Below are 27,719 nucleotides of genomic sequence, written 5' to 3'. Positions count from 1 at the left end.
TTTATTTCTCAGTGGCTTTTCTACCTCCTTGGGAAATGAAGGAAGTTAACAGTAACTGGCTTGTGTAGACTTGCCCTTGAGACAGTTTCTGCAGAAGGCCCCTGAATCCATTGCAAGCCACTCAGAGCAGCCTCTGCCTGATCAACTGAGCCACTGGCTCTGGCTTTTCCTTCCCCTTATTGCCCCAAGCCAGCTGGATGCACAGGCAGAGCATCCAGGAATCAGTGCTAGGGCAAGATGCTGTGTGAGAGCCAGCAGCTCTATGGCCTGAACTGCTCCCCAGGAAAGGTGTCCCTACCATGCCTTACTCCTGGAGATCTCTGCACATTCCCAAGGTTTCTTTGCACTCATGTTAGCTGAGCTGCCCATCTGCTTTCCAAAGGACTCTCCTGCCCCACAGACTGAAGATCTCCAGCCCTGAGCACCAGCAAGCAAAATCAATACATCAAATACACACCCAGCCCAGTGCCACAGCTCTCCCCTTCCAGACCCACCTGGCTTGATCCCTCTCTGGCTGCTCTTCTGCTCATGTCACTCTGCTAAGCTCAGAAGAATGATCTTCCCAGCTGACACCATGTCAGTGATGGCAGAACTGAGCTTACGCCTTTCCACTGCCACTCACATCAACCTGAGAGAAAGCCACACCACCCAGATCTGAACTCTTCATCCCATTCACCCAGCTACAAGGATGTTTTCCAGCTCCTGGCTGTGCTGGAGTCAGGGTCTCTCCAGACTCATTTGAGTGGCAGTGCTTGAGAGGGAAAGTATGTTGAACAGGTACAAGTAGGTGCAAAGAGAACAGGAGAAGGTGCCCCCAGGTCAGCACTCACGTGCATTTTCCTCGGCCATGTCTGAGGAGCCTGGGAGTCAGCACAGAACACAGCTTTGCATGGGGGTCTCAAATAGTTTCACAGTGCAGAAAGACTGTCCTGTGCACTTCCTTTTCCAACACGTCGTTCAGGAGGCCTCTACAGCAATGCCAGTAACTGCCTGTAGGGAATGTTATGTTAGAAAATTATCTAATGCACTCTTCATCATCTTGTCTTGCAATCTACAGAAGCAACCATCACAGTACGACCCTTCTTCCAAACACCACTGACTTTATACACCATGCTCAGCGGTAGCTTGGTCCACATCCCAGAATTCAGGCTCTCTTTTGGTTAACAGGCCATGAAATTATTTAGGCTATTCTTGATATTACATTCTGTTATATTTGTAATTAACACAGAAGGTCACAAGTGCCACAACCTGCAATCCCCGTATTTTGCTGAATACAGAGGAGACTGAGTGCTTCCAGGGACTTGGTCCTCACCTAACTCTCCTGCTGGGGTTTACGGGAAGCCAACATTCAGAGCAGCCCTATCCCACAAGGAAAGGGTTTGATATTGTCAGAGATTCCAATCTGCATGTATCTGGAATACAACCTGGGAACCAGCGCTCCAGAATCGGGTCTTACCTCCTTTTTTTGGAAAGGACTTCTAAACAAAAGGGAAAACCCTGCCAGCACACTGAGCATTGGGTGCTATCTTCAATCAGGGAAGCCTAATTATACCCATTATCCTGATGAGGAAGCACTGGCACAAAGCTAGGCATTCGCATGGCTACAGATACAAAGCAAATCAGGGGCAAAGCAGGAATTAAACACAGGAACCATGGTGATGAGCTCATCACCCACCTCGGCATAGGCATGCACAGCTGGCCATGGACTAGACCATGTCCTTCCCATGTCCAACAGCCTACAGAGCTGCTGAGGCGCCCTCCGCACACCTCCATCACAGGGTGAAAGCTTCAGGCCAGTGCTGAGATGGCTGGGGGTGCTCTGGGACAGGCAGGGGATGGGTCACACAAGCTGGCCCATGAAGACTCAGCTCACTGTATTGGAGACAGACTGGCAGGGCTGCAGAAACCCAACAGCCAGGTCTGAGCCACCAAGGCACCCCACAGCCACGCAGCCTGTGGCAGGGATGAATCATCTGCTCCTCCTTCAGAAGCAGCTTCATCAACTTCCCTGGATGTGGATCCTCGCAGCAAAGACCAGCCTGATCTGTCTACCTATTAATGGTCCCCTAGCACGTAAAGCCCAGAGCTTTTCCTTGGCACCAGGGGCCAGCACTTGCCCTACACTCTCCCTGCCAGGTGCTGGGTGCTGGGTCTAAGAAAGGCTGCAGGATCCCTTGGGATTGCGAGTCATTACATAAACAATGCAATAGGATCACCGGCTGTAATTGTAAAAGCGCCTGAGGTCTTGGCACTGAAATCTGTCTCAGCAAAGGCCTCTAAATGGAGACCCAAACAAAACAAACAAAAGCCCCAACTCTGTCAGCACCTAATGAACAATAATAAATAATAAATAATAGCCCTATGAGCCAACGTAGCAGGACAGATGCGAGGCACCAGGGCAGCTCTGAGGGAATGCTGACCCTACAGCAGTTGCCCTCCCTCCTTCCCCAGTCTCTTATCACACTGAGCTCAGGTCCACAGGTACCTGCAGGGTCAGGTCCAGAGGGGAAACCTGGGTCTCTGTCAGGGGTGTGCATCCCCCAGTAAGATGCATGATGACATAATTCTTATGCCCCTGGATCAGGACCTTCGCCGGCTAAGGGAGCACACAGACACACCAAGCCATGCCTAGCTCCTACTGCAGCATCTCTCTTCAAGTGCTGAAGGCAAAAAGCAGCAGATGGAGCTGAGCAAGGGAATCCAGGTAGGTGTGAGCCCAAAGTCTCTCCCCAGCATCATTACAGTCTTGACTTGAGTCCCCCACTTGTCCCATGCAAGCAGAGCTCCCAGCAGGACATGGGAAGAGCTGCCTGGCAGGGACATGGGCAGAAACAAAGGGCCTAATTTAAGCATTTTTATAACTCGGTACTTGTGACAGTGGGTTTAGCAGTTGCCAGCCATCTGGAATAAAGAATTACAGCCACCTCCCCATAATCCTATATTGCCTAAACCCTAAAGCTGGTTATGGTGCAAGGATGAGGCAGCAGGTTGGGAGGAGGCAGTGATGGGAGCTGGGGGTGGAGAAAGCACCGCAGGAAAAACCCCAAACTTATTCCTTTTTCCCTGTGAGGCGCTGGGTGGTCCCAGATGTGCCACAAGTATTTTTTGCTGAGAATCAAGAGACGACAGGACGAAGAGAGAGGGGGGAGAAAGGAGACAAGGAGTCCTCCATGACCACACAGTCGCATGCACCACACACACACACGCACACAGAGGCTTACTGGTCCGCGCAGGGCTGTCAGGTAAATTAGATCTGAAAGCTGACAATTTCTGACCATATTTCCTTGATTATTTCAAACAAATGCACACCAGCCGCTGTAAGGAGATTAAAGTGACATAAACGTCCCGAGTGGGAGGAGGGAGGGCAGAGAATTCAGGTCACCCCCATCCGTCCCCCATTTGACAGCCGCTATATCGCTATCCAATCCAATAAAAAAATCCCCCCCTTTTGCTTTAATTAATTTTACAGCTAGCTTGCTTAATTACTTTCAATCAAAATCCTCCTGCCATCGCAAAATTAGAGATGGTTGAGCTCCATTAGCCTAAATTCTTCATTTCCATATAGAAAGAGGCTCCCTCGGCAAAGCCAACAGGGCTCCCTCCTATCCAAGCTGCCATCGGACAGATGCCTGTCCCTCTGTCTGTCTCCAGCTCCTTGGGAGAAGGGGGGGAAGAGAAGGATGCAGTCTTGCTCCCACCATCCCCTTTCATAAAGCAGCTTCTTGAGAGCCCTGGAAGGCCTCTCTGCTCACAGCACACACCATGAGAGGTGAGGACAGCTTCCCACCATGCTGGAACCAGCGTTTCCATGGCTGTACAAGGAAGCTGGGACAGCATGCAGCTTCCTTCTGCTGGGATTCCTGCTGTGGCTGCCAGCACTGGGGATGGGATGTGGAAAAGACACAGCCTGGGCTGGACCGAGTGCTGCCACTGTCATCGCACACATCCATGCAGGCATCACTGAGTCAAGCTGTTCTCTGCTGGACGCATGGAAAGGGCATTGAGGGGACAGAGGGACAGATCATTTTACATCTGCATGCTTTGGGGTTTGGTACCTTCCTTTGGAGCATCTGGCACCAGCCACTGTCAGAAACACAGCACCATGGACCACGGAGCTGTGACATTCCTGCAGCTCCTGTAGGCACCTTTAGCACCTCTCTCCTGCGAACACGAATCATGAACTGTCCCAATTTGGGCTGATCTGAGAGCAGTCCCAACTGGTTCATGAAACCTCTTCAGAAGAGCAGGGAGTGGCAGCAATAAAGCCATACAGAGCTGGAAAGGAGACAAGAACTCCAAGCGGGTGGAGAGGATGGGTGCAGGAGGAAACCCTGGAAAGGAGCTGGGCACACTGGAACAGAGGAGCAGAACCAGCTCCTCTCAAAGTACCATAGGAACTGGAGAGAATTACCCAGACCGCTCCAGTGGATCACACTGCACCATGTTCCCTCCTATTTCCCATAATTTCCTATGGTTTCCTCCTTTCCCATCTCCCCACACTACCTGCAGAGCAATGGGATTCTATGTACACTCAGCACTTCATGTAGGTACTGAACCTGGAGCTGCAGGAAGGTCACACGGGCAGCCTGGTCCCTGCACCTTCCCACTCTTCGGAAAGCTCCAGAGGTGCTTATGATAAGCACAAGAAGCCCAAGCACCCCCCGTGGTCTCCAGGGAGGACAGGTCAAACCCTTGCTGCTTCAGAACAAAATGAAGAAGAGACAAACACAGACCTATTTTGTTTATAAGCTTAAAACTGAATCCAATGGCGCATCTACCTGGGGATTTCAGATTAAATGGTTTAAGAAACTCAAATAGGCTTTTTAATCCGGTCAAATAAAAAGAGCCCCAAAGAAGCAAAGAATTCACCCTGCTGAGCCTCAACGCCTGTGAAGACAGCCAGGCAAGAACGGCTTCCTTACTCCCTGCAACTCCTCCCCACCCTGGCATGGGACATAATGTGTTTGCCAACATCTGGAAGCTCAGGAAACACCCTGCTCAGGGCACGTGCAGGCTTCGCTTTCCCACGGATGACCCATCTCCATGCTGCTCTGTAACAGTGTCTTTATCCTTTCTGTGTTCCCTTACACTGCTCATCTGGGCCCTTCCCCCTGTACGTGGCAGGCCATGAGCATGATGCCAGCCCTGGTTACATCACCAGCACCAGCCAAAAGCAATCCAAGAGAAGGCACCAAAACCCCTAATCCCGGTTCAACACACACATATAGGGACTGTCTTCCACACAAACTACATCTCTGCATGTTCCACAAGAGATGGGTGAGAAGATGAGGGGCTGAGCAGCCGTGGGCTCACGAGATGCAGACTGGGGACCAGCAGGGTCTGCCCAGGGAAGAGAGCAGCAGCAGGACAACCAGCCAAAGCCTGATGGATGGAGACCAAGCCTGATGGACTTGGGGAGTTTGACGAGCTGAACCCTGACAAGGAGCAGGAAGCAAAGGGGCTCTCTGCTCTGCTGCATGACCACTTCTCATAGAATCACAGACTGGTCTGGGTTGGAAGGGACCTTAAAATTCACCCACTGGACACCTTCCACTAGACCAGGTTGCTCCAAGCCCCGTCCAACCTGGCCTTGAACACTTCTCCAAGACTTCCAGCCTTGCACCTTCTCCCAGTATCACATCTCACCAACTTTCCAACAGAAACTACCCTCCTATCCCCCACGGCTGCTGCCCAGCTCCGGAAGCGCTCCGAACCAGCCTTCCCCTGCACATGCTCTGCAATAAAATTCCCGACTTGTGTCTCGCCTGCTCCAATGCTCAGAGCAGCTGGGACAATAGAACAGAGAGGCCCTAAATCCACCAGACTCACCCTAAATAGCAATGGCCCATAATTTCGCCTGACATTCAGGAGCTTGTTATTCTTTCCCCTCGTCGCCTGGCTGGAGCTGTTCAGACCCATCAGTGTTATTCTATGCATTAAACAGGAAAAAAAACAACTCAACAACAACCCAGAGAGTTTCCAAGCCTGCCCAGTGAGATGGGGAGAACATCCCTGGCTGTGCTGGTGGAGGGAGAACAGGAGGAACCAATGCTTCAAACCCAGACCCTACATGCAGGGGAACACCAAGGAGTGGGTCCTGCTGAGAACCCCCAGCAGAAACACACACTTGCCCTTTCCTCTGTGTCCATCCCTAGCAAGGTAGCTCAATCTCTCCCAGCTCTTCCTTCCAGCCTCCAATCTGGAGCCCGGGAATGCTGCATGCACACTCCTCCCCACCACCCCGCAGTGTGGGGAGCTTTAACCACAACAGTTTGGGGTTTGGGTTTTTGTTGTTTCTTTTCCAGGCTGGCTCCAGCTGATTAAGGACCTGCAACAGGATGTAGGGATTACAGCAAGCCCTGGCTGCGGATCAGCTGGGGCACAGAGCCAAACGAGAGAGCGAGGATTGCCCCCAGCCTGGCTGCCAAGCCGGCACTCGTCCTGCTGGGAGGCTGGAGCCCTGCGCTGGAACAAGGCCCCTGCCCTCGCTGGCTCCGATGGGGAATGGCCTGAAGCCCACACTGACAAACATGCCCACATGGAGGGCAGGGGTGTGAGGATGAGGGATCTGTGGCTTACAGGGCTTGCTGGAGAGAGGAAAATCCCTTATGGCCTCGCTCTTTGTGCCTTCACCCCCAGCTAAACAGAGGTCCGAAGGGACAGGCACACCTTCACCTCCTGTCTTGAGCATCCTGACTTGGAGATGCCGAATCCCTCTGCCAGGGTCAGCACCATGTGGAGCTTCTAGCGGGTATCCTGGAATAATACACAGCAAACTATGTGCTGAGTTTTTAATCCAGGAAGAAGTGATCAGGGAAGGCAATAATCTCAGTTGGCACACAGAGCACAGCAGGATCTTGCTTCTGGGGAGGCATCAAGAGCAGAATTAGCTTCAAGGAGACCCTGGAGCTTTTCTTTCCTTCTGCTAACACTGAACTCTGTCTGGACCAGCAGCAGCCCCCAGCATCTTTCTGAAGTGCCCGTCACTGCAATATCCAACTGCTTTGTCCCTTGGGGGACATTCCCCCCACCATGCTTGGATTTTCCAAGTCCCTCTCGGACAGAAGCAAGAGGGACAGAGGCAGGGAGAGCAGCCTCCTGCTCTGACCTGAAGCTGTGAGCCTCAAGTCCTGTTTTAATCAGGTCTGGCAGAGCTGCTGCCTCATTTCCCAACCTGCCACCTCAGAGGGATAATTTGCCAGCCCTTTCCCGGCGAGCTCTGTGGAAGCACTCTCCAGAGCCTCAGCATGCTTCCCCTTCACGGCCAAATCCTGCAAGCTTCACTCTGGCATGTCTCCCTCTCCTAGTGACCCCCAGGCTCTGTCTGACTAAAGGAAGTCATGAAGATGCCAGGATTTGGTCCTCTTTTCCAAGCGCTCCCTGGCAAGACCTGGCAGTACGAGGGGGAAGCTGCTTGGAGCAGCAGGAGGGGGTGGAAATCCGTCTGGCAGCAGCAGCAGCAGCAGCAGCAGCAGCAGCAGCAGCAGCGCAGAGACTCCTTAGTGCTGCCCACCAGACTCATCGTAGCAGAGAAACTCTGGAGTCAGCTCCTGCCGGCCCGGGGCTGCGGGGGGAAGGCAGGAGTTGATATTGCAGGCAGAGGCCACTGGGATACCATTGAAAGCTGCTAAATATGACCAGGTTAGCACTTTAGTCTTTAATGGCAGGTCACCATTAATAAACCCAGGGCCCCAGGGTGCAGTTCAGAGCCTCTCTACACCCCCCCCCCCCCCCCCGAAACACTCATTTCATTAACTTCACTGTGCACGGTGCTCGCTCGGCACCTACCAGAGGTTCGGTAGGCTGAAGGTTTGCAGGGGTTAAGGACATCTTACAGGAGCTAACCACTCTCTCCTGATGTGATGGAGCAGGGAAGCTGCCTGCATAACTCCCCACTGCTCCCCCCTGCCTCTGGTTCCCTGGTTCATAAACTAGACCACAGCTTTTGGACCTACACAGATGGGGCACCATGGAAAGCCTCCTGTGGGAAGCAGCACTGTCCTGGGTCCACAGCCAAGGGGCTAAGCGCTGGCAAAGGACAGCCAAAAACATGGTTCCTAACCCCAACTCTGGCTCTGAATCCCAATCGGGCCTTGAGGAAGTCACTTCAAGTCACCGTGCCTTGTCTTCCCCATCTGTGGAAGTATAGCAGCACTGATGGCCATAGCAGGGAGAAGGGCAGAGGGAAGTTACTTGGGATCCAGGCAGGGAAGAAGCCTTTGTTAAATAAAAAGACTGTGTGTACAATAAAGGCCAAATCCTGCTCTTGGGGATGCTGGAATGACCCACGGGATCGCCCCAGTGTACAAAAGGGTGAACTTGGCCCCTGGTAACAGCAGAGAGGGGCTCGTGGAGCAAGCACGGGGGGGACACTCAGGCTGTGCGGTGCAGGACACGAAGGACAAAGTGAGAGGAAAAGATGGGGCTTTGCTCCACCTGCTTTCACTGTGATGCTGGCTGGTTCCTGGAGGGATGGTGGGAGGGCAGGAGGGACAAATGGATGTCCCAGCTGCCAAAAATCCCATAGCACATCTCTATTGATCTGCCCTACTTGGCAACTGAAGCTGCAGCCACCGTCTGTGGTGCTTGACCAATAAGACCTGGGCGGGCAGGGAGGGAGAGGCACCTTTATGGGCAGGTGGGGTCTTGAGGGGGAAGTATTTTGATTTTTAGAGCGACTGCAGAGTCAAGGAAGAGCAAATCCTGGGACTGAAGCTGCGGGTTAGGTCGGACTCGTTTCAAATACCTGCTGAGCCCTTTACACTGGGGCCCCAGTGACCTCCTGCACATGGGAGCTGCTCCAGCCTCTGTCCTCACTGTCCACCCATGAGAGCCTCTCGCCTGGCCTGGATGCTCCCAGTACAGATGTGGCCAGCACAGGCTGTGTGTGTCTGGTAATCCTCCAGGAGCTCCCTATGGACCCTCCCTAGGGACCTGAGGAGAGGCAGAGACTCCCACAGCTGGATGAGAAGGAATCCCAGTACAGCTCAAAGAGCCTCTGGAGATACCTCAAGTCCCCAAGCAACATTTCATGATGGCTTTTGCAATGTGACTGTCGCCGGGGCCAGCCAGATAGGGAGGGTTCAGACCCTGGCGCTGACAGTCAGGCTGATTCAGCAGAGCAGACAGGCTCTGACGGGCCAGCCCACACCACTGCATGCTGCCGGGTGGGAAGCATCACGCACTGCCCCTGGCCTCTCCATGGTTATACACAGTGAGCCAGGCAGGCCATGCACTGGGGAGGAGGTGACTGCCCCCAAACCCTTGTGTGTTTCTGCGTCTGGAGACCACTTTCTGATGTTCAGATTGTGCAGTTGGACCATTACTACCGAGCCCTGCAGACGAGGTGACCTGGTGATAGGGAGGAGAGCTCTGTGTTTGAATGCTCTATACTGTGTTTGAATGATCTGGTCACCCACCTTGCTAATTTGGTGCCCAAACCCCATCAGGAGACGATAGAAAGACAGAAAAGTTCTTTTCTCAGACAGAAGGCCAACTCCAGTGGCACGAGTGCCCCGTCCCTAAAGCCAAGAGCCAGCAGCAGCCTGTTGGCTCCAATGAGAGAGCCGGCTGCAAGGGGGCCGGTGCACTGGTTGTCACCTCCAAATGCCCTTTGGATAGATATGGAGAGAGAGAGAGAGAGAGGGAATCTGCAGTTGTTCCAACGTTTCTCGCTCAGCAGAACAACTGTTGCAGTCCTTTTGGTACAAACCCAGCAACTGTTCCCAAAAGCACAGCCTCCTCAGCTCCTGGCCTTAAAAAAACCCCAACAGCCCATCTCCAAAACGCCGGCTTCTGAGTCAGGGCAAAAGTGTTATTAACAAAAACATCACTCAGGGGTGGGACACCTGCTCCCTGACAAGCAACTGGCCTGGCTGCCCATGGTTAGGGTATTACATCAGGCCCCAAAAAGAGAAAGGCAAGGGAGGGAGAAGGGGAGAGAGTGGAAAAGAACAGACAAGAGGGAGGATGACAGCAGAAGGGAGTAACAAAGACAAAGAAGAGCAAGAGAAGGGAAGCACAGAAAGAAAAGAGCAAGTGCGAGCGCATGTGAGAGACAGTGCAGGAGAGAGCGGGAGCGTGTGGGGGAGAGCAGGGAAGTGTGCTGGAAGTGGTGGTGTGTGTGCAATAAAGTGTGGGAGTGAGGATGTGTGAGAAAGACTGCGAGCGTGTGTGCATATGGCAGAGACCGGAGTTAAGAGGAGGAAGAGAAAAAGTAAAGGAAGGGGGAATGACGCCACAAAACGCTTGGAAAAGTGTAACAAGAAAATAGGGAGGAAGAGAGGAACAAAAGGAAAAGTGAAGGCCATCATACAAATGGGTCTGGTAAAGCAAGAGAGCAAAGATAAGGGCAGGGAGGGAGGGATGGGAAGAGGAGGTGGGGGGCATTTGGGATGGGGCAGGGTGAGGGGCAGGAAGAGAGAGGAGAGGGGAAGGGAGAAAGGGACAGCGGAGGAAAAAAGGAATTAAAGAAATAAACAGGGGGGAGGGAGGGAAAGATGTCTATTAAAAACCTCAGTGCATAACACAAAATGTCAGGGTTTATAGCTTCATTCTTGGCATTGCTGGTACTGAGAACCCCACACAGAAATGTCACTGCTTGTCATGTTTAATCACCTGCTATTTGTTAACACCTTCGCTGCGAGGAGCCTGCCCCTCACCCCTTGCAGGCTTTCCTTTTGGAGAATAAACTGGGAAAACATGCCTCTGCCTCCCTGCTCTCTCTGGACAGCTTCAGCCGAGCCCGGAACCAGGCAGGGGACTCCAGGAAGGGCAGGAACATGGGACACAGCCCCTTGCTTTCCAGACAGGGCTTTCAGCACAGGAGGCTGCAGAGCTCCCTAACCAAGCAGGATAGTGACAGGTACCATTGTCCATCACTGGGGAGGCAGAGGATGTGCAGACATGGGAATGGGATGCTCCTGGGAGCGCGGGACAATGTGAGGAGCGGTGGGGAGCAGAGTCTGGGGGCTGAATTACTTCAGGGCAGAGACAGGAGGGAGAGGGGGAGGCTCAGCTCAGTGAACACACACGGGTAAACCAGGGTGCACAGGCAGGGAGAAGCAGGGCACCGGGCCCTTCCTCCTGCTGCTTTACCCCCCTCTGTGCTCCCATCCCACTCATGTCCTGCGCCGAACACACAGAAATAAAACCCCTGAAATCCATGCAAGTCTGGAATTCTCCAATCTGTTTGCCTGAACAGCAACTGTCACATAAAAGCAAACATCCAAAGCTATTAAATGTACAGTTACAGTTCCTTGCCCTGGCATCTGCACTGGTGACTTTACTCTAGTTCCTCCCAAAGCCTTGGACGCATGGCTTGTATTTATGCCGGTTTTCCCCTGTGTCAGGCACTCGTGCCCCGCTGTCTGCACTTCCACCCAGCTGCATGCTGGCTGTCTGACATCACGCTGCACTGCTACAGGAATTATTTTGAGGTCATCTCCAAACAAGACTTTTCTCCACTATTTCACGCGCTCCAACGGGAAAGAAATCCAACCCAGCTCTCCTCCGTACCGCAGGGCTCTCCCATGCGAGCCATAAAAACCTAATCCTGCAATTTCCAGGCTTACAGAAAGAACTCATCCCCCCCCTCCAAAGGAAGGAAAATGTAAAGATGTGTATGCAAAGATCATTAGCGCAGCTCTTTTGTTTTAAGCAAAGAATGGCAATCAGCTCTGTTTAAACACAAATGAAGGCTCAGCACAGCCCTTGCCCCACACTCTGAAATGCTTCTGTCAGTGTGCAGTGGGTTTGAAGTGCTGATGCCAGTGAAGTCAGACTTCCCTGTCGGAAATGAATCTGGGGAGCTGAAGCAATCACATGGCTGGAAGGGGATCCTAAATGCCTCTGACCCTTTTTCATGCTTTCAAACAACAGAAAACCAGCAGAAGCCATCGGCTGCCTGGTGACCAGCGCAAAGGTTTCTGCTCCAGCAGATCTCTGGGTACCCAGATACCTCCTGTGACTCATGGATGGGCAGCAGAGAGCTGATGGCTTCAGCTGTAGGACCAAGGGGCTTCCCGGTGCTGGTGTCATCACAATGCTAAGGACCCGCAAGAACATCCCATAGGGAAAAAAGCACAGACCTGCAGAAACTCGGTGCCCATCTCCCTGCAATCCCTGTAACACCATTTTAACATCCAGTTTAGATCATCCAGGACTAGCTGTGGGACTCAAGTAAAAACCTTCAAGCACAAACCAGCCAGTTCGGGAAACCCACACTCTTGGACTTCACATCTTGGTCTCTGGCAGCAATGGCAGCATGATCCTACCCAAATTTCCCTGTGTGTTTTCCTCAGAACAGTGCTTTCGTCGTGTTTTCTGATCGAGATCCTTGCTAGTTTCCAAAAGCAAGTATCTACATCTCCATCTCACACACCGGAGATACCCTGTGGGTGCTGGGGAAACCTGCACTGCTGCTCCTCACCACCCTTGCACTGAGGACAGGGCCTTTCACTCCATCCAGCTCCTCTCCCGGACACCCGCATCCCCCCCAAACTCCATGGATCAATCCAGGCCCTGTTTCCACACCAAAGAACAACCCGGCTGCAACGCAGCGACTGCTGTCCCGTGCCAGGGGAGTGCAGGCAGAGGCTCAGGCCTCTTGGGGAACAGCGATTTCTGCCCCAAAGGACCAGCACGAGGTGCAGGAGCCACCCCAGGTCCTATTCTGGGAACGGGAACAGTACACAGAACTCTCCCTTGGGCCTTTAGCCAAGGACAGAATTCACCCTTCTGAACACAGGCCAGGATGATCTAAAGTGACTACTGACTTTTGTTGCCCAACTTGAGTCACCTTAAATGGGCCTATTTTTCCAAGTGTCAGTGCTCAGCACAGCTGAGAATCGGGCCCCTGTGAGATGTCTAATCCTACACATCCACGTTCTGTAACAAGAAAGACTATTCCTCTCCTGTGTGACTTCATCCAGCCTGGCCGGGTCTTTCATCTTTTCCTCCTCTCCCCTCCCTCCTCCTTGTTCTTTTCTTTTTCAGCTTTTTATGAATTTCTCTCAGCTTTCCTCCCTCTTCCCCCCCCTCAAGGTCATGCGGCTCATTTCCACGTTGAACATTTACTCAGCAAGCCAGGCCCTTTCACAGATGCTCGCCACAAATATGCTTTCTGATAGAGTCAGGAGGAGAGAAACTGAAGCCCCAAACAATGCCAGAAATACATAAAAAGAGCCCAATAGTGGGGCTGTAACGGGGTAAAATATTGCACAGAGAAAGCTGCAGGTGGAACACTTTTGGATTTAGTTTACTCCATTGCCCTGATTAGGTTCTAGCTCTCTCTTCTTGTTCGTTCTTCTGAGTATTATTGTTCTGCTGTGAGGGCAACCTATATAAGGGAGACAGTTAACCTTGCCTCTTCATCCACTCATCCTCATTCAAAGCCCAGAACCCTTCCAGCCCTGGGCATCAGCTCCTTTACAACAGTGACCAGCAGCTCAAACCCACCCAGAGCAGGGGAGTTTTCAGCTATGCGCTTTGCTTGTTTTGCCTAAGCCCATTACTTATAAGCAGCTTGAATAAAGCATCAGGGTTTGTAGCTACCCTGGGTAATACACAGAGATCACCCGAAGGAGGTCAAACCCCTCTTCCCATTCCCGGGAATGGATGGGGCCCTTTGTATCAGCATGGAGAGAGGCTGGGGTGGGTTCTGGAGAATGGTTTCCACTCTAAATTACCAAGTCAGCTCCCAGACCAGTCCTACAGACTGGCTGGAACAAAGAGCAGCCTCCCCAGGTCTGTATTCTCCAGCCCAGGGCAGGTCTCCAGAGAGCTCTTCCTTCCTCACTGCTCAGAGGTGGCAACTTTGATAATCCTCCAAGCCCAAAGAAACAGAATCTGGCCAATGCAGCGTGACTCTGAAAATCCAAACCTCAGGCTTGCCGGTGTCCAGGGATTCCTATTTCAATCTCCATTTGACCATCAGAGACAGCTACTGGCTCTCAAATGAAAGACAGGTATTAAAAACGCCAATTCACTCACTAACATCCCTTCATCTGAGATCCAGTGCTTCCATAGGCACTGGGAAATGATAAGGAAAAGTAACTCTGCTGGCTGTTGTAGTCAGGCCATGGTTCTATGCCCACGAGTAAATCCAGCCCGCGATTTCCCAAGGGAGACAAGCCACGACTTCCTTGCTGACAAAGTCAAGTTTGGGACAACACGCATATAGTAACAAAGGGCTCTCACCTACCAAGCCCCCTGAGGAACACTGCCTGGAGGAAAGTGAGCTGCTCAGAAAGCACCCCCTTACTCTGAACACAGCAGGGCCCTCTGCCTGCTCCCCACTCCAGAGGAGTTCCTACCTTCCTTTTATGAGCTCTCAATGGAAGAACAGGAATCTGAGGATTCCTCCCAGCAGGAGAGGTAACTCCCAGTTGTGCTGCTCTCCACAGCATTTCCTGCATTTCTAGCTACGGACATAAGGATCATCCTCCCGGTTGAACAGCTCCCACCTCACAGTCGCCTGCTGGCAGCCCAGGGAGCACAGATCCAGCTATCCTGTTTCCATGGAGCCTGACCTTCTCCTGGAGGTTGCAGAAATATGCCCTTCCATAAACAGATACTCCACCTAGGAAAGCCTCAAACCACTGTCATGATGCTCCAGGTTCAGGTAGCTAGCTGTAAATACATTAGTATTTTGAACAGTTAGTACCATAGGAGCTGTGCAGAAGCCCAGCTCTGCAGGGCTGCACTCCTCAGAGTATCGGTACCCAGATCAGAGCAATGTTTGGGTCCACCAGCACCGCAGTAACGAAGCAGAAACCCCACAAGTTTTGCCAGAGACTTAAAATACAGTTGGAATAAAGTACAGTTGCAAAAAATACTCTGATTTCAAGTGCTTTTGGCTACTCTCAACTCTGCCCTGGCAGCACAGCAATGGGAAATGCACACTGGCAGCAGTGACCCTGTCCCGAGTGGCAGCACGCTCCAAGGGAGCAGGGTGGGATGCTGTGGGATGCTGTGTGGGCAGTGAGGCCCCTGCAGAGGCTGGGAATTGAACAGGGTGGTCCTACAGTGTGCTCAGGCTCCCTGGCAGGGCCCGTCTCATCTCAGTGAGTGCTGCTGCTCCCTCCCAACGCGCACATGGCTTTAATGTTTTTATTACCTGTTTGACTCGCTGCCTTATTGCTTCTCCTCTTAATGGGGCTGTAACCGTGGAAACGAGGAATAAACGGCCACCAGAAAATGAGATGATTAAACAGGTCACCCTGGCAAAACAAACTCGGTGCTCACACAGCCCAGGCTGTGCATGCAGTGTGTGCCCGGGGAAACATGGGGCCGGGTGGAAGAGGGCTGGGACACGCGCCTGGAAGCAGGGCACCACCGAGAGATGCCTCCTTGGAGAAGAGCGGCGCCTGCCCCAGAGGGATGGTGCTGTGTGCCTCCAGGACAGGCACATGGAAAACAGCGAGGTTTGCTCAGGGAAGATGGAAGATAGCGAGGACAGGACACAGCCATGCAACCGGGGAAAAAATAGCAACTATGAGGATTATAAATAGGCTGGCCTGAAAACACAAGTCTGAGACAAGTTGGTGTCCTCTGTTGTCCCCGTCCCTGGCATTGCCCACGCGTGCCTCATGGCAGCTCCCAAGGGAATGCACAGACCCTTCTGCCCGTGCTCTCCAGGCCCACAGGGCACAGCTCCACAGCCCTCCTCATCCTCACTAATGGGCTACCAGCAAAGTACAAAGACAGGGCAGAACCAGGACCACAGGCAATGCAGGATGTCATGGAGCACATCCCTGGCTTCCCGAGGTTCAGGAGAAGGGTGTCTGCAGCCGCTGCTCTCACAGCTCCTTCTCCAAAGCCATGTAGCTGGGAGGAAGGAGGCAGCAGGAAGGGGCCTGCCTGGCTCAGGGTCTCACCTCCAGCATAGATCCATTCTAGCTTCTTTCTTGGGGTGCTGCAGGATGGCCCTCACCTCGCTGGGAAGAGCCAGACAAATTCCACCCCAACCTCAGCAGTGAACTACAATGAGCCCTGACAGATCAGTTTGGAACGAGAGCTCAGCTCAGCCTCAGTGCACACACGGGCTTCAGGGTATAACCAGAGCCCTGGGCTGGTGTCCAGGCCTGAGCCAGACACCTCACGATGAGGGGACGGGGTTGGTCCACACCAGCAGGACAAGGAGAAGGTGGGTGCCTGTGCATCTCCATCTAAATACAAGATCCCCCTCGCAGTCAAGCTGAGAGGTAATGAGCTTCACACCAAAACGCTGTTGAAAACAAAACTAAAACCTCCAAACAAGCACACCGCAATCAAATAAAACACAATCGCAAACCATCATTCAAAGTAGCGAGGATCCTGCCAGAATCACCATCCTGCCCCAACCTGTTCAAACCCAGACTCGTTGGGTGCTGGCAGCCTGGGAAGAGCAGACTCACTCCACCAAGAGCAACAAATTCAGAAGGAGGAATTGGAATGGCAAAGCTTGGCGAGGTGGAGATGAGAGACAACTGCTTGAAGCACGCAGGCGAGTGGTTGTGCTCGCTTTCAAAAGAACCAGCAGGTGGTTTATGAAAAGGGCCCTATTCTTTAGAGTAATTTGAGCCATATTTCATTGTTTGATGGAAAAATCCTAATATTCATGACCTCCTTTAAGTGGAAGACGTGTGTTCATCTGAATATCAGCCCACAGACAAATGGGAAAATGAAAAATAAAGAGAGTAAGATAATGGAAGGGGGGGGGAGGAAAGGAAAGGAAAATCGAGGCAGAATCAAAGGCAGAATGGGAAGTCCAGGAGAGTGACAAAGAGTGGCGGGTCTGTGGGAATAAGGAAAGGAAGGAGGATATAAAGGAAAGCTATTTAGCAAGGAAAGTTAAATAGTGCAGCATAGAAAAAGGCTGAGAAAAGCAGGAGTGAATGACTGAAAACACAGCGAGAGCCAGCAAAGGAGCTTCCTCTCAGAGTTTCCAAGCGCATGGATCTACTTTGCAAAACTGTGATTCTTGTCCTACCCAGCTTCTGTTACAAATATCCATATGCAATCAAGAGGAAGAATCAGACCCTCTCTCCCCAGCCTCTGTTCCCTCACCCTCTTCCAATGCGGTCCTCCTCTGCTAACATCTGCTGCCTGCCTTCGGGACATGCAGATGGTAATTACTCCAGCAGCAGCTTCCTCTCCTTCCCCTGCTTGCAGAGGGCCACTTGGAAGAGAGCTTCAAGCCATGGAAAGATACCACACACACACCTCCACAGCACGTGGCTGGCCGGGAGAAGGGGATGTGGGAGCCAGGGCCGTGCCCAGGGAACTTGATAGCACAGGGGGTGGAAGGTGGGTGAAGAGATGAAGACGTTTGTCTACAAAACATGCCAACAAAGCAACCCCCTGGCTTGAAGAAGGGAGAAGTTGGCTTGACATGTGGAACTGCTCATGCTGCTCCAGATAGGGGAAGGGGTGCTGGAGGAGAGGGGTGCACAGGCAGAGAGGAGGAGGAGCAGGAGGAGGAGGAGGGCTGCTCTGGGCGAGCCGGCTCAGGGAGTGGATTCATCCAGGCAAGGTGCTGGCAAACACCATGCGGAGAGGTGGAGCTGCTTTAATGAGAAGATGCTTCTATGACTCAGGCCTCAAAGGGATTGGGACTTTATTATTTTATTTTTCCATAATAAATTATGCCCTGGGATGCCAGGTCCCGCCGGGTTTTTCTGGAAATACCAGACAAAAGCTGGTGTTGCTACCTGGCTTTTGACAGTTTCCCATGTATGGAAGCTAAAAGTTCCTGCTTCCTCCTCCCAGCCACTCTCAGGAGAGGGGCTCACACCATGGTACCATTACACTAAGCACCCCTTGCCCTGGTCCTGGAGAACCCCCCCTCGAGGGTCCACAACATCCCACCCTGGACCTATGGGTGCTACAGCTGGATATGGAGGGTGCCATGGGTCAGGAGCACCCGGGAAGTGGGAGCGGGCTGGGCTCTCCCACACCCAGCTCCACACCCCGGCTGGAGGGAGGAGCGCTCCTGCCCGACCCCGCACCCATCGTGGACAGCAGCCAGGCCTCATTCCCTTATCTCCATCACTGAAGCGCCCAGCCCTGGCTCTGGGCTGCACAGGGGAGTATGATTATGCCCACTTTATAGATTAGGAGTTATTCATCCCACACCAAATCCTCAGACTCTGCCACGTCTCAAAGACCTGTTCTGGAGCTCTCTGTTAGATTCAGGCTGAACTTGGCCCTAGTTCAGCTCAGAAACTCACGTTACAAAAATCCCCTATACAACTGCCTACCTGCCTGTGGACCAACCCTGCCACCCAGGCCATCATTCCTGGCAGTAGGAACAACGGGGGACACACTGGAGCAGCAGTGGGCACACACGGACACCTAACACAGGGGCATGGACCATACTGATCTTCTCTTGCTGCTAACAAAGATCCACTCATCGCCACAATGATGCAAGCACGCAGAACCCGAGTGCAGGGGAAGGCGATGTCTTGAGAGAGCAACTTGGAGAACACGAAGTTCAGCCCAACACCAACACAGGGCACGTGAGTGTCCGGGAGGTGGGCGAGTGTCTGGGGCAGATGTGCATGTGCAGGACAGGGCGACGGGGACGTAGGTGTTGGGTGTGGGGAACACCTCCAGAAACGCTCCGCCGGAGCTCCGTGTTTTTACTGATTTCACAAGAGGCTCTGCTAAAATGTCACCTTCTCCCAAGGAAAACATGTGCACCAAGGTGAATCATCACTTCACACCCCAAAACCAGGAATGGGTGGCAAAATTCCCTAGTGAGGCACCCAAATCCTCAGGGGATTGCACTAAAGTGCACCCGGTGACTTGAGTCTTCCCATCCTTTTTTCCTTGTATCTCCTGCTCTCCACCCCTTGCTCACTCTTGCCAACCTACACGGGTTGTTCAGCTTTTATTCTGTGCATGAAACTGCCTTAGGACTGGAAGCTTTAAGCAGTTTCCCAGCCTCCAGAAATTTTCTGGTTGTGTTTCTCCATGGCAAAGCAAACAATTGCTTCGGTACCCGGCCACCACACCTAACTCCCAAACGCCATGAGAACTCGGAATTCTTTGGGAAACTTAAACAAGAACATGTTTCACGTGAATGAAGTGCATGGTTTTGGTTCACGGTAACTGTTTGTTCTCGAAAAGGCTTGTCAAACTGTTCTGTTTTCTGGAATCATCACATGAAGAAAGATGGGAGGTCTCCTGAGAATGGGGAGAAGACTGATGCCAGGTTAACGCACTGGGAAGGGAAGGTAACAGCTGGACTCAGCCCCATGGATGGGCAACAAGGGGGTCCTCAGGCTGGGGGAGGGAAGAGCATCATCATCCCTCTCCAAAACACACTCTGCTCTGCAGACAAAGCCTGTGTCTATGTGGAATGAAGCCCAGCCCTGTACTCATGGTGGGTATTACTCTGTGTAACCAGCGAGCTTCTGCCAGGGACCAGGAGCCCACCAGCAAAGCAAAAGCTGCCCAAAAAAGAGGGGGATGCCCCAGGATACAGATCCCAGTGACCAGCCCTGCTCCATGTCCCATCTGTCAGCCCCAAGAGGGTCCCCATCCAGAGCAGCTCAGTGGAACCCCTTCAATATTCACTTGTGGCCAGAGCCTGGGCTTTGCCCACCCAGGTACTGTTCTGTCCCCCTGCCACATCCACCCTCCTGCAACACCATCATGACCCCTCCGACAGCTCAGCACTGTGCACCCTCTACATCCTCAACCAGGCTGCAGACACCCGGCTGGTATTCCAGCCTGTGCAATCCCTGCTCAAGCAGGAATGGGGATAAGGAGCCAGCAAGTTTGCCTTTGCCAGTGGTGTCTGCCTCTGTCTCCCCTGCAAGCCCTGGGAGAGGAAACAGGGAGCAACAAGGTCCTGGTCCAAGGGGCTCTCAATCCTCAAAATGGATTTTACCTGTCTCTGAAAGCTGCCTCCATCTCTCACCCCCGTTTCTTTCTCCCTAGGGAAATCAGTCTAAAAGGGGCTAATGGAACAACGTCCCTCTTGCTCCCCCCTCTCATTTTCTTTCCTTCCTTTTTTTTTTTTTATTAGCATTTGTGGAATTTATTCCCAAACTCTCCTAATCTTTCGTACACAACCATTTGATTTGCATAACCCAGCCCCCTCTCATAAAAACTGGCTGCTAGTTTAATTAAAAAATGTAAATTTGCTGTCATCTCGGGGCCTGGTGAATTAGGACGACATCGGCATTTTTTATTGCTGAAGACGTCCAAATTGATCCAGTCCGCGCTGAACCGGAGGGGAGGAGACGGGGCCGCGTGGGACTCTTGGCTGGAGGTTCTGCCCCTCCCCTGCTCCCAGCCAAGCCTCCTCTGCCCCCTCTTTGCGAAGTGCAGCTGAGGACGTTGGTTCTCCCAAAGCCCAGCGTGGCCCCTGCGCTGTCAGCACTTCTGGGAGCTGAGCCCTGGGTGGCACCTGAGCTCTCCAAACCCTGCGAGGGAGGGAAGGAAGGAAGGAAGGAAGGAGCGCAGGTGGAGGGGGGAGATGCAGCACAGGCCCTGCTTGTCTGCACCTCCCGCAGCACTTCTCATCACTTTCCAGACACTTTCAACCAACTTTTCAGAGGGAAACCGAAATTGAAGGCTACACAGCAGCCTGGGGGGATGATCTGATGTCCAAGTGACCGCAAAGGCTCTGGCTGTGAGCACAGCCGAGAGTTCTGGCAGCATGAGATGTGGGACAGACGAGGCTGTGCGGGAAAAGCCCTTATATAAATTCCAAGCTCAGACAGTCCTTTCAGCAAGGAGGACTCCGAGTGGAAGCATAAATAGTCCAGGAAAACAGAAAGAGAAACCGATGACACGGAAGCTACGTATTAAATACTTGATCCTTTCCAGCTGAGGTATCTGCCCCAAACCAGCCTCTGCACCTCTCAGGCGCTTGTGTTTGACAGTGGAAGGGTGCAGCACCTGCAGACCCCACTCTTTAGGTGCCAGACCTTGTTTAGAAAGAATAAGAGAAGATGCAGGCGGGGAAACAGAAGTTTCTTATCTCAGGAATCAATTTTCTGCTCTTTCTTGTCAGTTATCTCTCTACAGCGCCAAAGCAGCAGAAACACTCCTACGGACTTCAACCAGCTTTGAAGCATGCTCTTCAAGCAGTACGTGGGCCCTGCTTAACACCATGATGAGAAGGTTAATCCCTGCCCTGGTAAAACCTTCTCCCAAGGAAGAGTCTTCACTAGGTAGGTTTAAGCACTTGAATGCTTTCCACCCAACAAACATCTCATAGGACTGTTAGAAAGTGACCTGAACACCCAAATGAACCATCTATGAACCTTCTGCAGCCCATGAGCTCAGCACAGGAACGGTACCAACCTTGACTGAGCCAATGTCTCTCCAAAAAGCTGTGCTGTCAGAAGAAAAGAGAGTTGGCACCAGCCCAGAGAAGGTGTTCCTATCCATGGGATGTTCCAAACAACAGTGATTTGACAAAACAGACACCAAATGACCCTATGAGTGGAAAACAAGGTGTTTCTCCACCCGTTGACCATAGGTTTCTTGGTCCCCATTCCGAAAGCAGTTCCTGTAATCTCACACCAAGGATAATTAGGTTGGGGAACAGTTTCCAAAGGAAGTGACAGGTGCCCAGTCACTCAAGATATTTACAACCAGACTTGCAGAAAGTCACATGTAGGGAACATCTTGCCACGATCCTGTGCAGATGGACTCAGTCCATGAATTCTTTCCAACCCTTTACCACTACAAACAGCTTCTGGCCCTAGAAGGTCCACGCAAGGATTGACTGAGCTGAGAAAGCCCTCGGCAAGAGCAGCCTCAGACCCCACATACCAAGTCCCTCTGGGAAAGAAACCCCTCTGGAGCTGCCTGTGCCAGCTGGCAGCTCGGTGAGCAGCCCTCGGGCACTGCCTCCGGGGAGCCCCAGCCTGAGGGCTTGGAGAGGATTCAAGAGCCAGCGACTGAGGGAGATAAGCTGGCCCTAGGAGATAAGGGTTCGAGGTGGTGATTATGGGGCAGGTCTTTGCCTCCAGATCATGACAAGACGGGTTCACCCACACACAGACCGTAATGCTGACTTAAACAGATCTCCCAGATCCTCATTTCCATGGCTTACTGTGGCCCCAGGTTCCCATACAGGAGCACTGAACCATGCAGAAAGCCTGAGCACCCACGACACTTCCAAGAACGAAGGGGAAGGTGCTGGCTTTGCAGGCCCTTTCTGAGGAGTGCGATGGGTGGGCAGGGCTCAGGCCAGCAGGGGCAGAGGCAGCTGCCTGCAGATCCCATCACTGCTGCCGGAGATGGAGATCGGGGGTAAATCACTGTTTATTACTCATTAAAGCATTTGCCCTCCTGCAGTTTCACCACATCCTTAACTCCTGGGCTGCCCACGCAGCCTCCCAGCTCCTTGATCCAGAAGGGAGGCAGCCACATGCCCATGGCTGGATCCCGAGAGCTACCCAGTTCCTGGGATCAGTGATAGAAATAAAGAAATAAAGGGAATAAACGGCGACAAAATGGTCCTCTCAATCACAGCATCAGAGTACATAGTTCAGGCCCAGTCAATCATCAACCAGTTTATTACCATCTTAGTCCTTATTAAAAACACCAACACACACACACACACGTACACATTGGCTCCAGCAGTAATTAGCTGGACCGTGGCAGCTCGCCAGCACAGGCCTGTTGGGCCCATCACTGCCATTCAGGTTTTAAATGGGAGGGAATGGTTCACACCATTTTGGAGGAGAGAGTATGGTTGTATTAGCAGGTACGGGCCCAAAGCGGTGGGAAGGGTCCCAAAGAGTAAAGGAACACAGCCCAAGGGATTCCAACCAAACTCCGAATTCACTCACTTTGTCAAATGTAACCTTGCCAAGGGCTGGAAAACCCACCAGCACATCACACCCCAGCTCGATGGAGCCCTGTCCACCACCACACCCAGGTTAGCCCAACCCCTTCTCCCCATCCCGATATCCCATCAAAACCCAGCGGATGCACCACAGAAAGCTACAACCTAAAACACACCCAGCCCTAGAAGTGGGGCCTGTAATCTAAAACCAAAACATTGCCCCAGCCCGGCCGCCGTTCCTCCTCCCTGCGAGATGTGAAGGGGTGGGGGGAGGTCTCCTATACCTCACATGGAAGGACAAAAACAAACCCATCCCAGATATGCCCAGGTTGGAGAAAAAAAACCCCAATACTCATTAAATGTAATAAGCAGCCTCTTCATCTGACACTGCCTTGTCCCAAATAAATTAAATTCCTTTTCATTTAGACAGCGCAGGAACCTGACAAGCAACCTTAACCAGCGAGACGCCAGAGCTCGGAAGGGGATAGAAATGAAAGAGAAAACAACCCACACAACTCACAACAAATATAAACGCAGAATCATTTCAAAACCCTCATAAACTTCCCCTCCGCATCCTCTCCCGTCTCGCCCCGGCAGGACGCGGCGGAGCGGAGCCCCCGGCTCACCTCGGCTCCGCGGGGCCGGGGCCGCGGCAGCGGAGCGGAGGAAGCCAACTTCCGTCTAACAAGTGAAAGAAAAGCGAAAGAGGCTGCGGGCCCCGGCAGCACCTGGGGCCGCCCCGCGCCCGCCCGGCCCCGGCCCCGCACCCGCCTCGGCGCCGGCAAAAGTTTCGGTGCGGCGGCGGCTCCGGGCACCGGCTCCCGGTGAAACTGCCCGCAGCGCCCGGCCCCGCGGCGGCGGCGGCGGCGGCCGGAACGGACGCGATGGGACGGGAGGCGCGGCGGGGCATGGAGCGCTCCGCTCCGGGGGCACCGGCACCGAGCGGGGGCTTCGGCGAGCGGAGGGGGTTATGGGGCAGGAAAAGGACAATTGTGCTGTACTTACCATAGTCGGAGAGACGAAAGCCGAATTCACTTAAATAATCAACTTTCATAATACTTAATTAATACCTAATTGCAGCTGATTGCTCCCGAATAACAAGTTGTTTAAAGCACTGATGTCATTGCCGTGCCGGTCCTCCCCGAGTCACTTTGGCAGCGGGGCCGGGGGCGGGCGCCGGCCGCCGCGGGGGGCGGGCACTGGCGGCGGGACACGCCTCCAGCCGGGGCCAGGGCAGGTGCGGGGCCGGGGCCGGGGTCACCTGCGGCGGGCACGGCCCGGGGGCGGGGGGGCGGAGACGGAGCGCGGGGAAGCCCCGCACCGGGGCCGCGCTGCCCCGCTCCCTTCGCCGCGCAACGGGCGGTCGCTGCGGGCTCCGCCGCTGCGGAGTGCGGGACACACGAGCCCCGGGAGCGGGCGGGGACGGAGCCAACGCGGGGGTGCGGGGGGGCCCGGCAGGACCCGCAGCCCTCGGGCTTAGACAGGGACGGTGCGGGCTGCCCCGGGCACGGCCGTCACACGACGGGGTGCCCATCGCCCCCGGTGTCGGGGCGGCAGCGCTGGGGCCCGGTCCCGGGGTGGCCGGTGGGTGTCACAATGCCAGCGTTAGCGCATCTTGCCCAATGCCCCGCAGGAAGGCGGCCCACGGGAGGGGTGGTTTGGGCTTTTTTTTTTTTCCCTCCTTTTGCAGCGAATTTCCTCATTTTTTGTTGCTTTATTTTTCTAAGTAGCAAAGAATGCGAGGGAGGTTCTAAGAGGCGTGTTGGGTAAACACAGATATAAGCCTCTTTCTTTAAAACAAACGAGCAGATTATTTACCTGATTAAATAGGTATTTTGAGCAGGTTGTAGGCTGTTCTTGTGAACACGCCACGCTTGGCTCTGTGGATTTTGGCAGAGCCGGGGCTCCTCACTGGGGCTGGGGAGCAGTCCATGAATTCACCAGCTCTTAAATCCTTTTTATAAGCAGAACTTAATGTGCTTTTCAAAGGAGGCCAGCAGCATTACCCCACTACACGGATGGGGAAACTGAGGCAGCAGCGAGGGAAGTGACTCGCCAGAAGTGGCCGGACAGGTTAGTCACAGGGCTGGAAGGAGCCCAAGTCTGTTTGGCTCCACACACCAGGACACGGTGCACCCGGAGAGAGTCCTGAGCCCAGAGACCCCACACTGCAACTGCGACGCATCACCTCAGCACGGGTGTAAACACGCAGAGGCAGCGCACCAGGCCACAGGGCAGGGAGAAGGGAGAAGAAAGGGGATCATTTGGGAAGACCATGAGTATTCTGGCCAAAACCCACACAAAGTCTGGTGACATGGAGCCACATGGGGACCTCTGAGCCTGGAAGCAGGGTGGGGACAGCACAGTCCCAGCCAAGCCGTGCTCCCCAGCATGGAGCTCACCATCCCACCTGAGCACTCAAGCTTTTAACAGATGGACAAAATGTTATCAGCATCGCCCCAACTTCTCCTCCTGGTTTTTAACCACGCAATGGCTCCCACCAGCACTGTCACCCCATCCTGCCTGGCTGCGTTTTGCTCGGCCCCAGCACAGATGCCAGCCCAGGCAACATCACCCACAGTCCTCACCAGCGCCTGCACTGGTCCTTACACCCAAGTCAGATTCTGCAGCACACGCCAGGGAATATCCTGCCCCGGAAGTGATGGGCAGCACCAGAAATGTTTGTGCTGGTTCATCTCTGCCTTTGCTCAGTTTGGACCCAACGCTTCCTTCCAGGTGTGAGGTTGCTGACAGGTCCCAATAGTTCACCACACCTCACGTCACCCAGGTTTCTCCTTTCTCACTTCTATGAACTTAGTATTTAAGCAGTGGGAGTTGTGCTCACTGTATTCCTGACTCCTTATGAGGAGGACACACGCTGTAACATGGATGTGTCACTGCACATACACAGCCCCTCTAAACATACCTGTTCTTCTACATGCAGGGAGCTGAGCACGTTCACACATCAGTATACAAATGCTCCCCACCCCTCCCATCCCAGCACGCACACGCAACATGCATATGCACCCCGGCAAAGAAAATGATACTGTGTGCTCGCTCGCATTCAAATCCACACATACCCATCCGCCATGACACACATGAACCCACACACACAACCCAAACACACCCGGAGGATCCCCTCCGCAGACTTCCCACTGTCCCTCCCACTCCTCCCTGCAGGAGCGACTTGCCAAGGTGTTTTTTCAGGTGAAGCCCACGCCCTGCAGCTGACGCAAGGGCCAGGCCTGATTTCCTATCTCAGCCATCTCCAGTCACAGGATCGGGTTTTATTTCCCCATACTCCCTCCTTTGCCTCTTACCCAAGAAAAGTTTATTCTTTCCTCTCTTGGAGGCTGTGGAGCTTTCTGCTCCTTTAGTACCTTGTGTCCCCACTTAGGGCAGCATCTCCTCTTTTTCCCCCATCCCTCCAGGGGTCATGAAGTAAAGCTGCTCTGACCAACCATACCACAGCACAAAGTGTCTCCTGCACCCCCAAGGAACACTGGAGGGCAAGCAGCATCCCTCACCCTGCTCTGAACATGTTATGTGCCATGGCAAGAGCCACCCCATCCTTTCCAACCACAGCTGCCCTTCTGGGGCGGGTGAAGAGATCCCTCCTTGTCCCTTCCCACCCTCCCAGGGGCATGAGGAGCTCTCGGTAATTAATGTTTGCCAGGTGCTCGGAGATCCTCAGATGAAAAGTGCAATGGGAGGGGGAAGGATGATTAATTTATTATTATTATTACAGTTTAATGCTTTCCCCGCAGACAGTGTGCCAGGGCTGAGCCGGGGGTGACTCACGCTGATATGTGGGACATCCCCTTTCTGTGTCTCTTCTACCTTTGTTTTTCAGGCTCAGCCCATGTTCTTGGCAGTTTCTCCCTCCTTCGCTGGAGCTGACCCCGGGGGCCTGGGGCCGTGCTCTGGATTCATGTGGGCTCAGGGCGCCGGCTCCCAGATTGCAGGTTGGAGATCCGGCAGCGCCGTGCTCCTGCTCCCGCTCCTCTCCTGCTCCCGCTCCCGCTCCTGCTCGGGGAGTCTATTAGGCAAATGCTCTTGCCCTATTTCTGTAATTTTGTTTGATTTCTGTTTCGTCAAGGGAGGCGCCCGCAGGCCTCGGGGCCTGGGCGGCAGGAGCAGACAATCCCTGCTTTCTTCCCCTTTCCTTCTCTTTCCCTCCTTCCTTCTCAGTTCAGTTTCAATCACATTATTGGCACATGGCACCCAGAAAGCGCTGCCAAAGCGCTGTGCCGAGGCTCCGTGTGCCGGGTGGGGCTCTGCCAGGATCACTTCTCCCATTTACTACTCCTTGGCCTTACCCAAAGAGTTTGACACCAGCTCCCCACCATGTGGCTGCTGCTTTTCCAGGCACTGAGCTGGAAGCCAAATGCTGCTCATCACTTGACCACTGCCCAGAAGGAATGACTGTACCAGGAGCGGGCCGTATGGCAGTGACCGTACACTGCATGTCCTCATGTTCCACAGGGGCCCAGAAGACTCAGGGGGAAGGAGTGGCAAGGGTTTGAATGCACTAACAATTAGTTACAATTTACTACAGCGATTAAAAGTGCAGCCTGGGGATTTCAGGGCAAGGAGGCAAGGGCATCGTCCTGCCCAGGCACTGCATCCAACCGGGAACATGCCTGGCACTGAAGAGCAGGAGCTTTGCTTGCAAAACCATCAAGTGCCACCCTGAGCCAGCCCAGAGCTGCCCCACAGAGACCCTAAGCTGCAGCTTGGCACACCAGGCACTGGGATGGCCTCTGGAGGCACCGGGATGGCCTCTGGAGGCACCGGGAAACCACTGCCCAAAGGCAGGTCCCAAGCTGGGCAAGACCCATCCCCGAGAGCACAGGGCCAGCACCAAACAGAGGTGATTTCTGTGTAGAGGAGCTGCAAGCCAGCTTGTGTTCCTGCACAG

General features: G+C 53.5%; 1 protein-coding gene across 2 annotated transcripts in view; it reads right to left on the bottom strand.

Moving 5' to 3' along the window:
• The window catches only part of CASZ1 (castor zinc finger 1), an 87,919-nt gene extending 64,030 nt beyond the window's left edge, over positions 1-23,889 (bottom strand). Inside the window, exon 1 of one of the 2 annotated variants that reach the window (XM_065696433.1) lies at positions 23,804-23,889. In XM_065696433.1, the coding sequence (XP_065552505.1) occupies positions 23,804-23,852 (49 nt within the window). In that variant the 5' untranslated portion in view covers positions 23,853-23,889. Of the gene's footprint in view, positions 1-830; positions 984-23,803 lie in introns of those variants that run through there. The other variant, XM_065696432.1, reaches the window with a different exon arrangement.
• Between the last annotated feature and the right edge of the window lie 3,830 nt (positions 23,890-27,719).

Source organism: Lathamus discolor, chromosome 16 (assembly GCF_037157495.1).
Source record: "Lathamus discolor isolate bLatDis1 chromosome 16, bLatDis1.hap1, whole genome shotgun sequence".
NCBI classification, from domain to species: Eukaryota; Metazoa; Chordata; class Aves; order Psittaciformes; family Psittacidae; genus Lathamus; species Lathamus discolor.
Note: the sequence above shows the minus strand (reverse complement) of the source record. Positions and strands in the feature narration are given on the sequence as shown.